The sequence below is a fragment of the Mrakia frigida genome (genome assembly GCF_051309035.1).
Source record: "Mrakia frigida strain ATCC 22029 unplaced genomic scaffold BDY24scaffold_4, whole genome shotgun sequence".
Classification (NCBI taxonomy): domain Eukaryota; kingdom Fungi; phylum Basidiomycota; class Tremellomycetes; order Cystofilobasidiales; family Mrakiaceae; genus Mrakia; species Mrakia frigida.
Genome location: NW_027481277.1, coordinates 588,897 through 600,909, shown reverse-complemented (window position 1 = coordinate 600,909; position 12,013 = coordinate 588,897). Strand labels below are relative to the sequence as shown.

General features: G+C 54.6%; 4 protein-coding genes across 4 annotated transcripts; all 4 read right to left on the bottom strand.

Annotated features, from left to right (window-relative positions):
• Window positions 1-108: 108 nt before the first annotated feature.
• Window positions 109-1,902, bottom strand: BDY24DRAFT_378236 (uncharacterized protein). The gene is made up of 4 exons (XM_076638896.1): window positions 1,852-1,902; window positions 1,474-1,756; window positions 401-1,359; window positions 109-302 (listed from the first exon to the last, which is right to left on the bottom strand). Exons 1-4 carry the CDS (start codon window positions 1,857-1,859, stop codon window positions 230-232), a joined length of 1,323 nt encoding a protein of 440 aa, XP_076499947.1. The 5' UTR covers window positions 1,860-1,902; the 3' UTR covers window positions 109-229.
• Window positions 1,903-2,868: 966 nt separating this feature from the next.
• BDY24DRAFT_336477 (PSP1 family protein) lies at window positions 2,869-3,948 on the bottom strand (the record flags this gene model as incomplete). The annotated part of the gene is made up of 3 exons (XM_076637240.1): window positions 2,869-3,034; window positions 3,120-3,227; window positions 3,341-3,948. The coding sequence occupies 3 exons, from the start codon at window positions 3,946-3,948 to the stop codon at window positions 2,869-2,871; spliced, it is 882 nt and encodes a 293-aa protein (XP_076499946.1).
• A 3,074-nt stretch (window positions 3,949-7,022) lies between these two features.
• BDY24DRAFT_378232 (SDR family NAD(P)-dependent oxidoreductase) lies at window positions 7,023-9,263 on the bottom strand. Its single transcript, XM_076638895.1, has 9 exons — window positions 9,214-9,263; window positions 8,945-9,062; window positions 8,670-8,847; window positions 8,385-8,521; window positions 8,135-8,270; window positions 7,752-7,955; window positions 7,560-7,674; window positions 7,445-7,465; window positions 7,023-7,306 (listed from the first exon to the last, which is right to left on the bottom strand). Exons 2-9 carry the CDS (start codon window positions 9,046-9,048, stop codon window positions 7,143-7,145), a joined length of 1,059 nt encoding a protein of 352 aa, XP_076499945.1. The 5' UTR covers window positions 9,049-9,062; window positions 9,214-9,263; the 3' UTR covers window positions 7,023-7,142.
• Window positions 9,264-9,394: 131 nt separating this feature from the next.
• MED7 (mediator complex subunit MED7) lies at window positions 9,395-11,216 on the bottom strand. Its single transcript, XM_076638894.1, has 6 exons — window positions 10,818-11,216; window positions 10,635-10,701; window positions 10,329-10,537; window positions 10,160-10,233; window positions 9,948-10,071; window positions 9,395-9,837 (listed from the first exon to the last, which is right to left on the bottom strand). The coding sequence occupies exons 1-6, from the start codon at window positions 11,124-11,126 to the stop codon at window positions 9,742-9,744; spliced, it is 879 nt and encodes a 292-aa protein (XP_076499944.1). The 5' UTR covers window positions 11,127-11,216; the 3' UTR covers window positions 9,395-9,741.
• Window positions 11,217-12,013: the final 797 nt, after the last annotated feature.

Below are 12,013 nucleotides of genomic sequence, written 5' to 3'. Positions count from 1 at the left end.
TCCGCGTTGGTCGAACTCGACGCGTCGAGTGTGACGACCTCTCACTCTTGCTCTCAGTGGACTTTGACGTCGTTCCTCAAAGGCGAAGGGCGAATCAAGGCGTGAAATGCATGAGTTATTAGCAAAGGCAAAGAGACTACATAGGAGACAAAGATTCACGAGTCAAACTCCGAACGACCAAGGAGGAAAAGCACAACGTTCGAAAACGCGTCGAGCCCAACTCCTCCCCTCACCTCTCACCTCCCTCAAGCTCCAAGTACCTGACCCCATCAGCCTCAAGCTTCTTCCTCCACTTTGGCATCCTTTTACGAGTTCCCGTTTGAAACAACAAAGACCCGAACCGTCAGCTCCAGGTTGCGCTCGAACGAAGAGAGAGAAAAAAAAACAGATCAGTACTCACCTCCTCTTCAACTCCTTGATCGAATCGGTCGGCTTCAACACCACCGTCTTCAACCCAGCCATCGTCGTCTTATCCACCCTCTCGAAGAACCCCTTCCCGAACGACGCACCCAAGATGTCCTCGCTCACGACCAACGTCTCGACGCGACCCAAGTTCCTGAGCTCGTCCGCGTCCGGAGTGACGACCTCGAAGGGACCACAGCCGAGCATCTTGAGCTCTGGAAGGAGATGAGCGTGATCGAGGAAGGCAGGTCTCCAGGTTCGATGGTTCCAAGTGAGTTCCTCGATCCTTCGACCGTTTCGAACGAAGAAGTCGGAGGGGTCGACTTCTCTTCCGCTGCAACAGAGCCAGAATTCCACTGCTCGAAGCGACGGGAAGGTCCAGTGGGAGAGGAGATCGAAGAAGAAGGGAGAGCGATCTCCTTCTTGACGGAGGAACGACATCCGGTGGCAGCCGACGAGCTCGACGATGAGGGTGTGGAGGTTGGGGAACGACGTTCGCTCGATGGCTTCGATCGGGAGGGAAGAAGGAGCGTCGAAGTGAGTGACGGCGAGTCGAATGGTTTGGAGGGAGGAGGAGAGTCGGGTCATCGCTTGCGTGAAGAGGAGGTAGTTGTTTTCCGAGATCTCGACGTCGTGAAGAGCGAGGAGGGGGGTTCGAACTTGAAGGATGTAGAAAGCTGCGAGGAGCTGGGGAGCTTGGAAATCTGCTCCGTAGACGGGACCTCCGGAGATGGCTCTGAAGTTGGGGAGGAGTTCGAAGAGGGTTCCGAGGGTGAGGTTGGACGGATTGGAGGACGGTTTCCAAAGTCGAGCTTCGACCTTTTCAGAGACGTCCAGTTCGAGTTCGCGGACGTGATGACCGAGCGTAAGGTCGGATTGGAGGGTTTTGATAAAGGCGATGGTCTGTTTGAAGCTTCGGAGGGTGATGAATCGATAGAGGATGGGAGTAGCGTACGACTGTAAGACGAAAGGGAGGAAAAAAAAGGTCAGCAACACGTATGTACAGTATCTCCGACCTTCCTGCCTTTTTTTCGATCTCCTTCCTCCCTCTCCCGTCCCAGCTGAACTCACATTCCACTCCTTCGAAACCAAAGCAAAGGCCTTCATGTTCGCTGGAACGGCGAAAGGTCCGTCGAGAGATTGAATCTCCGCTAGCCTCTTCTTGTCCCCTGCCGCCTGCAACTTCTTGTTTTGTTTGCCCAACCTCGACTCGATCTTCTTAATGGCGGGATAGAACTTCTCGTAAGGAACAGGTGTGTTGGTAGAGAGGTTGAAGATCTTGAGCCAGATCTCGGGTGGGACTCGAGAGATGGAGGGAGGTGAAGGGGAGTCGAGGGAGAGGTCGCCGAAGGAGCTGTAATGATGTAGACGCATCAAAATCGAGAACGAGGATGAGATTAAGATTCAGGAGACAAGGCTGGACAGAGGAGGAAAAGGAAAGGGACCTACCGAATCATGACGAGAAGATGCGAAGGAGAGAGATGGTGATGGTTGGAAGGAAGGAAGGCCGCGATTTCAGAAATCGAAGCTCACTCTCGCTCGAAAGCGGAGGCAAAACGAGACGGTTAGTAACCCCACACATCAGTTCTCTCGCTCTTCTCACAGATTCCATAGATCGAGTTCAAGAAGCGTTCAAGCGGACCGTCTCTCCATCAGAGAGTCGCCGAGGGATCGCTTCGAGTCGACGCGTCGCCTCTGTTCTCTTCCCTCCCTCTCCTTCTCTTCCTCCAACCCACCCACCCCATCCCATCCCACCCCCAAACATAGCACAGCAAAGAGAAGAAAGCAAAGCCATTTATATTCACCGCCAACCACCCCCCACACTCCCTACAGTTACACAACGCGAAGCACGAAACAAACGAGACTTAGATTAAACGAAGAGATCGAGAAGGTAAGTAGGTAAAGTAAGATGGGTAGGTAATATACGTTTCAAGAGGAGGCCAATACGTAAAGGGAAGAGGGGCAAGATATACAAGGACGAAGAAAGGAGATCGGGGCGAGACGGATGGGAGGGAGGCAGAACGAAAGAAACGAAGCGAGGGAGATCGTGAGGTTCGATTCAGAACAGAAAGAGGGGAACGTATACTACAGAAGATGAGAAGGAGGGATGTGAGAGAAGGTCGAGAGCTACGAGATGAGATGGGGGGTGAGGTACAAAAAAAGAAGCAAGAAGGAAAGCGAGGCGAAAACAAACGGAGGTGAGAAAGAGAAAAGAAGAAGGGAAGGAAGACGTTCGTAGTTTCGTTTCAGTCGTTGGGTTGTTGGAAAGGGATCCCGCATCTACTGCTGAAGCTGCTGCTGCTGTTGTTGTTGTTGCTGAGACGAGGGACCTGGGCCTGGAGCTGCTGCGTCGTTGGGTCCTCCTCCAGCTCCTCCTCCCGAGACGCCGCCGAGACAGGCCATCCCTGCATCACGACGACGAACGAAGGAACAAGGGAGAACATGGAAAGGAGAGGGACAAGATAGTCAGCTCGGGTTCGAGGTTGAAAGAAAGAAAGAAAAGGAAGAGGAGAAGAGAAGAGACGACGACCCACAAATCCTCGTCTTGAAATGCCTGAACAGTTCTCTCACGAGCTCCCTGAAGTCGATCCGAGTCGAAGCGACAAAGTAGAAGACGAGTTTACGTCGATCCCTAATCGAAACCACAAAGCAAAGACCATCAGCGGTTTGTTCGAGACGCGAAGCACGGACCGACAACGAGAGCCGAATCGACTCACCACTGGTACTCGGCATCGACGACCTCCATCGGCAACTTCTTCTGCTTGACCTTCTGCTGACAGAGAGCAAGCGCCTTGGCTTCGTCTTGCATCTTGAGGAGGAGGAGTCTGGGCGCAAACGAAAACGAAAGCACGAAAAGGTCAGTTTCGGTCGACGCGTCTTCGCCTCCCTCCCTTCCCACTCCCCTCCCACCTCGAAAAAACAGAGAAGCGGGACTCACTGAGCATCCAAAGGCATAGCCTTCGAATAGATCCTCTTCGGCATAATCTCCTTCGTCAACCCTCTCACCGTCACACTGTTCACAACTCCCACCGCTCCTCCTCCTCCTCCTCCCGCACCACCAGCACCCCCTCCTCCTCCTCCACTCCCTTGCCCACCCAATCCAACCTGCTGCGCCAAGAACGCCAGCTCAGCCTGCTGCTCCTGAAACCTCTTCACCTCGTCCAGCGTGATCGAATCGTTCACGATCTTTCCCAGATCCTTCCCTCGGTCGGCCTCGACGATGACCAGATCTCCCGTCGTGAGCAGCTGAGTCGGATCGGGGCAGTAGAACAGATCCGTTCGTCCGGCTTTGAACTCGACGATGTAGAGCGGGGTGGTGGTAGGGACGGCGGAGAGCGGGAGTCCCTTTCCGAGTTCGGTGAGGGAGGGACCTTGGGGTGGGGAGGAAGGGGATCCGGCGGAGGGATGGCGTTGGTGCTGCTGTTGTTGTTGTTGAGGAGGATGAGGGTGTTGAGGGTAGAAGGCTGGGAAGGGAGAGGTAGGAGATTGCTGTTGGGGAGGAGGAAGACGGGAGCCGAGAGGGTTGAAAGGGGAGGCTCCTCGCATTCGGTCGAACGAAGCTGATTGAGGAGGAGGGAAGTTGGGCTGTTGCTGCTGCTGCTGATGGTGGTGAGGAGGAGCTCCGATGGGTGAAGGAAGACCTCCTTGGGAGTAAGGGTTGTAGGCTCCTCCTCCGAACGGTCCAGGAGGAGGAGGAGGTCGGAAGTCGTGGCGAGGTTGAGGAGGCTGAGGTTGGGACGAGTAAGGGTAGTAACCTCCTCCTCCTTGTTGTTGAGGCGGTGGTCCGCTCGAGAACAATTGCTGCTGCTGCTGCTGTTGCTGTTGCTGGTGTTGAGCGAAAGGCGATCCTCTCCCGAGACTCGAAAGCGTCGGCAGACCTCTCGAGATGGACCTCTCTGCCCTCCCGCTCCCGACGGACGAAGGGTTCTCCATCCTTCCTCTCCCTCTCAACTCGTCGATCTCGTCGTCGTCCTCGAACGCTGACGATCCCCAAGCTCCCGCGTGGATGGGTTCTCCTCCGAAGCTGGCCGAGCGGGATTTCGACTGAGGTCGTTCGGGGAAGGGGATTCCTGGTCGAAGGGAGGACGAAGGAGGGAGGAACGACGCGGGGTGGCCGTGGTTGAAGTTGGTGAAGGACGAAGGGGAGGAAGGTCCGAAGATGGGCAAGGACGAAGGATGCTGGTAAGGAGCCGAAGAAGAAGGGACGTGGTAGTGCTGATCGAGGTAGGACGAAGACGATTCTCGGTTCCTGCTTCCTCCTCCTTCGTCGTCGAGGTTGAGGTTGAGAGCGTTGTCGAGACTCGTCGCCAGATCCTCATCCGAGAACCCTCCTCTCCCAGCTCCGCCGAACCCTCCTCCCCATCCACTCCCGTACCCGTTCCCAGAGCCAGCGAACCCTCCAGAAGTGTTCGACATCGTCCCAGGAGCTCCTCCTCCCGTTCCTCTCCCGTCCGCTCCTCTCCTCCCTACGATCGAAACACTGTGCCTCCTGCTCCCTGTCCCACTTCGATCTCCCTTCTCTCCCGAGGAGAGTCCAAAGCCGAGGATCCCTCCTCCGTTCTCAGCGAAGCCGTAGCCGGAGTGAGATCCTCGTCCGAATCCGAACTCGTCGAACCGAGACGGGTGGGTTGGGTTGTTGGAGGAAGAGATGGGGACGGGGAGTTGGAAGACGGGGGTTTCGGACAGGATTTCTTGGAGATCTCGAGTGAAGGGAGACTGGTTGAACCAGGAACGAAAGGAAAGGAAAGAGGAAGAGGTCAGAAACTCGTCGTCCGTCGCGCGCGGCCAACGAGAAAAAGGGAGAGGAAGGAAGGGAAAGGTGAAGCTCACCATGTTGCTCATATCCGTGTCTCCTACTCCACTACTAGGCACACCACCACCAGCCTTCCTTCTCCCTCCATACCCATCGTCCTCCTCGTGCTGCTGCTGCTGCTGCTGCCTTCGACCTCCTCCTCCTCTCGACGCTTCCTGCTCCTCCTCGTCGTCGTCGAACACGGCTCCTCCTCCCGAAGCGTTCGACCCAGCCCAAGGATCGTGTCCGTGATGACCACTGAGGGAAGGCATCCCACCGTTGTTCCCGCTGCTGCTTTGGTAGCTCGTCATGCCTTGGAAACCAGGTCGAAGTCCAGCGGTAGCGAGCGACTGAGATCTCGATCTCGACGTTCCGGGAGGAGCGTGAGGAGGCGAGTGAGGTCGGGAAGGAGGGTTGGGAGAGGTGGAGGATTGAGGGTTGAAACTGGGTGCTCGAGCTGCTTGAGGGGAGCCTGATCCGATGGTTCCGACGTGGTGATGAGAGGACCAAGGCGAACGACTCTCTGCCGACGAGACGGGTGGTGGGGCTGGACCTCGAGAAGACGATCTCGCTCCTCCTCCTTCCCTCTCTCGTCCTCCTCCTCCTCCTTGATTGCTGTTGTTGTTGTTGTTGTTGCTACTGTGAGACATGGATCTCGAGTGGAAGTTGTTTGCGATTCTCGGGTCGGTAGAGGACGAGGAAGGAGGAGGAGGAGGAGGAGGGTGGTGAAAGTTGGAAGAGGAGGAGATGGGGATGGTTGAGGATTGAAAGAGTCTCGAGGAAGGCGTGGATCCTGGAGGAGGGAACGGTTTAGGCGAGGTTGATTTTCCGGTGAGAGGGTTGAGTATCGAGTAGGACGAAGGGTAAGAAGGTGGCAGGGAAGGGAGGGAGGACGAGTAGGAACTTGGAGACGAAGGCGGAGGGGTAGGAGCCTTGAAAGGAAAAAGACAAAGAGAAACAGGGAGAAGCAGAGGTCAGCAGAGGATTGAATTCATACCCAAAAGGAGTAGATGTATGCTGCCAAGAAAGGTTCGAAAGAGAGAGGGATGTATGCTCGCGTGACCGAGCTCTCTCTTTTCTTCCTTGAACCGTTCAAGGAAGGAAGAAGAGAGGAGAGACGAGAGCGAGAGCGAGAGCAAGGTCGGTTCCACCTTTCCCTCTCTTCCCTCTCCCTGTTCCTTCCTCCTTCCCTTCCATTAACAAAGCAAGTCTAATTGGAACTCACAAAGATATCAGATGGTAGTAACAAGTCTGAAGGTTCTATCATAACCTGTCGGGGACGAGTTCAAAAGCGCGCACTCGTCCTGGAGGGAGAGATGGAAGGGACGACGGGTGTTGGATGGATGGATGGATGGATGGGAGGAGCGAGTGAAGTCGTACGGGGATGGTAGAAGCAAAGAGAGAGGGGGACGTGATCTATAGGGCCTGGTTAGGATGGAAGAGAGAGAGAGAGCGTTGAGGTTAGTTAACAAAGAAGAAGAAGAACGAACGAAGGAAGGAGGCTCTCTCTCTCTGCGACCTTCCGCTCTCCCTCCCTCCCTCCCTTTGCCCCGCTTCGGTTTCCCCCAACGGGATCCCAATCCATCGCCTCCAATGGTGAACTCACGTTGCTTCTATTAAACGAGAGAAAGAAACCGAGAACGGAAGGAAGGGAAAGATGGCAAGAGGGAGTTGGGAGGAGGAAACGAGAAGAACGAGTCGAGGGAGAGGAGAGAAGGAGCTGATTCGGGTCGGTCGCCTGACCCGTTTTTTGAATCTCCCTCTCTGAAAAACAGCTCCTAGGACTCCCCTTCTCTAGTAGACCTCTCTTAACTGCAACTGAACGTGGTACTTCTAGACTTTATAACATAATCGTTTCAGAAAATCACTACGAACGAATTTCCTTCGTTCCTCCTCCTTGAACGCGTCGTCGCCCTCCCTCCTACCTCGTCCCTCTCCCTCTCCCTCACTATTCAGCAGGCGTCCTCCTCCCTCCATCTCTGATCTCAACCTCGGCTCCTCCAAAGTAAGCGCTGTCGGCTCGCTCGCCTGAGGGAGTAAGGTAGCCGTCTCCTCCGCGTCCTCGAGAGCGAGATCGACCCGGGGCAGCAGGGTTGAGTCCTTCTCGCATGTCTGAGGAGAGGTTGGAAGCGAGAGATGGAAGGGAGGGTTGAGTAGGAAGAGATTGAGGAAGTAGAGAGAGCGTCAGCGGGAGTTTCGAAAAGGACAGCGGACGGAAGGAGGAGGGAGAAGGGGAACAGGGAAACGCACATTCTTCGAACTTTCGCTTGTCTGTGGAAGGAAACGAAGAGATAGAAGCGAGAAGTCAGCTTGGAAATCCAAGCTTTCAACATCGCGTAGAGCAAGGAAGAAAGCTGCAACTCACACTCAGGATGCCATCTGCTCAACGCTGGTCGATTCAACAACAGGTCAGACGCTCCCCAGGCCATTCGGAGCTTGTCCATGTCCTCGCTCGTCTCGTTGTCAGGGCAGACGATGTACTGTGGTCGTTGTAAAGAAGGTTCGACGTCAGTGGGGCGAGGTTCGACGAAAACGACGCGTCGAAGACCCAACTCACGAAATCTCCCTTTTCGAGCTTCTCGAGCATGTAAGCAACCGTCTCCTTCGCAGTCCAAGCTCCAGCTGGCTTCTCTCCGGCAGCGGATTCAGGTCCTCCAGCTCCGGTGTGGACCCAGCCGGGGACGAAGAGATGAGCGGAACAGTTCGAGTGAGCTTCTCGAAGCTCGCAGGCGAGTTGTTCGGTGAGCATCTTGACGGCGGCCTAGAAAGGAAGTAGAAGGAGTCAACGATCGAGTCAGAATAGGTACCAGAGTCCTCCTCTCTCGGTCTTTTCTTTGACGGCTTCTCGATCTAAAGCGACGCGTCGACTTCTTCTCTCCTCCTCTTCGGTCGTCTCCTTCTTCCCCTCCCTCCTTCCCACTAAGCTGGAAAGGTACTCACCTTCGATACGTTGTAAGCAGCATTTCCAGGAGGTCCAGTGATCCCCTGCTTCGATCCAGTTACGATGACAACGGAGTCGTTCTCCTGGTTCTGAAGGAAGGGGACGAAGGCTTGGGTTCCGTTGATGACTCCGAACCTACAGAGAGCGAATCAACAATTAAGTCAGCTCTCACGACAGGCTCGAGCCAAGGCTAAGCTAAAGAGGATCCGCTAGAGAACTAGAGAGAGGAGGGAGGAAAGAAAGACGCACAGATTCACGTCGATCATCTTCCTCCAAACAGGCAAGTTGTCGGCGAAAGTTCCTCCTCCCACGAAGACGGCAGCGTTGAGCATGAGGACGTTGACCTCTCCAAACTGATCGAGGACCTTTTCTCGGAAGGCTACCATCTTGAAGGGTGGGGGAAACGAGGGAGAGGGAGGGAAGGTGGAGGTCAGCTCTCTCGCAATCTCTCTCTCTTCGATTCCACAAGCCTAAGCTCAACCTTGATACGAAGAAAATTCTTGAACTAGAGCTGGAGAGAACGCTACTACTCACCTCCTCGAACTTGCTCACATCAACCTTCATGAGGATGACACTACTCGAATCGCCTGCAAAGACGTCGTCCACAATCTCCTTTCCGACCCTCTCTAAGAGCTCGAGATTAATGTCGCAAAGAGCGAGCTTCATTCCTTGACGTGCGAGGACTTGAGCAGCGGCCAGTCCAATCCCAGAGCTGAGAAAAAAAAAACAGAGGACAAGAAACGATTCAGCTTCAGCTGTTTCTGTCGAACGAAGAGGAGGGAGGAGATTGGGAAGGAGGTGAAGCTCACGCCGCTCCAGTGACCACTGCAACTCTTCCTGGACCGATAGGACCGAAAGAGACAGCCTGTCCTTGTTCGTCTATGATCTGTCTTTGAATCGTTGAGAAGGGCATCTTGGGGGAGGCAGCTGGAGGGCAGGGACGAGGAGGAGATCAAGGGGAAAGCCACGGCGGGAGATTGGAGGGAGATGGACGAAGGAACGAGAAGTGAAGTGAGCGACGAGGAAGAGGACGGTCGAGGAAACCGACGGAGCATAAACTCAAGGGGAGGGAACTGACGATCTGAGAAGAAGGAAGGGGGGGGAGGGGGTCGAGAAGGGTGTTGTGGTTAGGAGCTGAAAGAGAAAAGGAAGGACGATTGGCCGTCCCTGCAGAGTCAGTCGTCATTTCCCCTGCGAGAACTCACCCTCATTTCTGAGAGGCAAAAATTGCGAGGAGAATCAGAAGATAGCTTCGTTACCTTACTCTGCTTGAGGAAAAATTGGCCAGAAAATCTGAAGCCGCTCTGTCCCAGCGGCTGCCGAGCCGACGAGTCCGAGTTCGAGCTCACCCTCGCTTCCTCCATCACTCTCCCTGCCCTGCGTTGTTCTGCGATAAAGTTTTCGGTATGCCAAAACAAAAGGCTCCTACTGACGCTAACACTGCTGAGGTGAGAGAACCATCCTGTCGAAACTCTAGCTTCCACTTCCTCCCGTCCGTTTCGTACCACTCTTTTCTTCTCAGAAGTGAGCCCATCCGCAAAACCAGAACGTCGTTCTCTAAGAGGCCTTCTTACAGTACAAGAGAGGCTTCCTGTCGGAGCGGACATCAGATCTCGTCCAGCGAAGCCCAAAGTCCCTGTTCACGTTCGATCCTCGTTCTGCTCTTCTCCGAGGTCGCAAGTTCGCTCGAAGGCTCGAGTCGCTGATGAAGTTCGAGAGAGAAAAAGAAGGGGGGTCAGCCTTTGGTGCTCGAGAATCAAACCAGGGGGAAGCAGGCAGAGAAGAGGGAAACAGGAAGCGGAGCAGACTCACGTTCGACGTCGTCGGAGGAGGGACCGGGATAGCTGGAGCAGCATCAACTTCCATGGATATCGAGGGCGGAGAGGGTAGCGACTGTCGAAGAGTAGCGAGAGTCTGAGCCAGCTCAGAGCATTTCCTGAGAATCGAGACGAGGAAGGACGGAAAGGAAACGATCAGCCAAACGCGTGAAACAATTTGGAGGAGGAAGGGCGACACAGGCTCACCTCTTGATCTCCTTCGTCTCCTCTCTTCGTCTCTCTAACTGAGAAGTCATCATCTGTTCCAGAGTTGCTCGAGCCTGGTCGCATCCAAGCAGGCGAAGGATCAGCTCTCGCTCTCGAGACGTCGAGCTCGACTCGCCTGAGTTTCCTCCAACTGGACGCTACGACTGACCTGGACCCCTCTGAGAGCGTTGACTCCAGCCATCATGTTGACTCCTATATCAGCCATTCGGGCGACGTACGGACCTGCCACTGTCTGGTAGTTCTGCTCCTCTTCTTCGGATTGAGGCGGGAGGGGAGGTGGGTTGGTGAGAGCGGACAGGAGGAGGAGATTGGTGTGAAGCAGCGAGTGAAGGAGCGTGAGGAGATGAGGTTTGGGATCTGAGTAAGTAAAGAAGACGAAATCTATAAGTGTGCGTTCGAGAGTGGTGGAGCGAGAGAAAGGAGATGGAGGAGGAGAGGAAGGAGAGGGACGGACCTGAGGTGTCCGCTGGGATGAGTCGTTTCACTCCCATTCCTTCGACATCCGGTATTCTTTGAGGGATCTAGGTTGAGGCAGGATGAGTTCAGATGGAGTGAGGCGGAGTTTCGAGCGAGAACATCCCTCCGAAGGTGCGAGGAGCGACGTAAGAGGAGGGAAGGAAGGGATTGTTGAGCTCACAAAGTAGGTCGCACCAAAGACCTCGTACTCCCCCTTCTCCTCGATCCAATCCACCCTCGGCTCCTTCAACTCAACCTCGAGATCCCAATCAGGTATGTCCTCCTCACCTTTGAGAATCTCCCTCTGTTTCCCTTTGAGATCCGAGGACGAGCTTGGGGAAGGAAGGGAGGAGGAGGAAGACGAGCTCGCACGGGCGGAGGTGAGGAGAGCGAGAAGGCGAAGGTTGTGATCAGTGAATTTAGCGTGATGGAGAGGGGGTAGAGGGAAGGTAGAGCCGAGAGCAAGGTCGTCTGATTCGTTTTCGTCCATTCTGAAGAAATGGGAGACTAGAGAACGGTGAGGGTTGAGGACGAAACAGCTCGAAAGCTCGCCTCCCTTTCTCGACTCCCAACGTCAAACAGCGATTTATATCTGGATTCTGGACTTTAGCTTCAGCGTCTATATAGGCATCTTAGCTTGCCTAGGTCCACTCGTAGGGTTTTGGGTAGAAGGAAGTATACGAGAAGCGTCTCTGTGCATTTCATTCCAAACCGTGAGCTCGACCTTTCCTTCCCTTCCTTCACTCCTCCTCTTCTTCTCGCTTCGCGGGATCTCTACAACTTGTAGCTGACCCTTCTTCGTGACGAATGCACCCATAATTCATCCAGGTAAGTGTTTGCTTAAAAAGAAGGGAGAAGACGCCGAAGCTGACCATCGTCCCTCCTTCAGCCCTCTCTCTCTCTTTCCCACTTCTGCTTCCTCAGCTAGCTCAAGATTAACATGAATTCCATCGATTGACATCACCCCTGCTCGTAAGTTCTCTCAAAGCTCTTCCCTCCTCGCAGCAGCAGCACCGTCATTTGCGACCAGCGACCGATCGACAACCTTTGGACGAGAAGACTAGAAACGACGACGTGTGCGAGGTCAGTCTTTTCTTTCTTCCCACCGCTTCCGATCCCGATAGAAGGCAAGACTGGAGTTCAGTCGGATCAACTGGTCTATCACGAAGAGGCTTTCACGTGGTAGGAGGTGGGGACGGACGAGGGGAGAGTTGGTTTCGCCCGTTTGATTTTGCGTCTTGTGTTTCGATTCGATGTGCTACATTACGATCGTCACCCGACTCAGTGAATCAAACAGCACAGTTCCCAAGAGTGACTTCTTCGTAGGGTCTGAAAAAGGCAGACGAGGCAGCTGCAGGTCGAGTCGTCCACCCTCCC

Excerpts from the sequence above, each read along its gene's own strand:
- BDY24DRAFT_378236 (XM_076638896.1), bottom strand. Across the intron at positions 1,360-1,473 it reads TGGTTTCGAAGGAGTGGAAT|TCGTACGCTACTCCCATCCT; the intron begins GTGAGTTCAGCT and ends TTCGTCTTACAG. Across the intron at positions 303-400 it reads ATCAAGGAGTTGAAGAGGAG|GATGCCAAAGTGGAGGAAGA; the intron begins GTGAGTACTGAT and ends AACTCGTAAAAG.
- BDY24DRAFT_378232 (XM_076638895.1), bottom strand. The coding sequence starts at position 9,048 with ATGCCCTTCTCAACGATTCAAAGACAGATCATAGACGAACAAGGACAG. Across the intron at positions 8,522-8,669 it reads ATGTGAGCAAGTTCGAGGAG|ATGGTAGCCTTCCGAGAAAA; the intron begins GTGAGTAGTAGC and ends CCACCCTTCAAG. Across the intron at positions 7,956-8,134 it reads CTGCTTACAACGTATCGAAG|GCCGCCGTCAAGATGCTCAC; the intron begins GTGAGTACCTTT and ends CTTCCTTTCTAG.
- MED7 (XM_076638894.1), bottom strand. The coding sequence starts at position 11,126 with ATGGACGAAAACGAATCAGACGACCTTGCTCTCGGCTCTACCTTCCCT. Across the intron at positions 10,702-10,817 it reads TCTTTGGTGCGACCTACTTT|ATCCCTCAAAGAATACCGGA; the intron begins GTGAGCTCAACA and ends GCCTCAACCTAG. Across the intron at positions 10,234-10,328 it reads ACGCTCTCAGAGGGGTCCAG|GCTCGAGCAACTCTGGAACA; the intron begins GTCAGTCGTAGC and ends GGATGCGACCAG.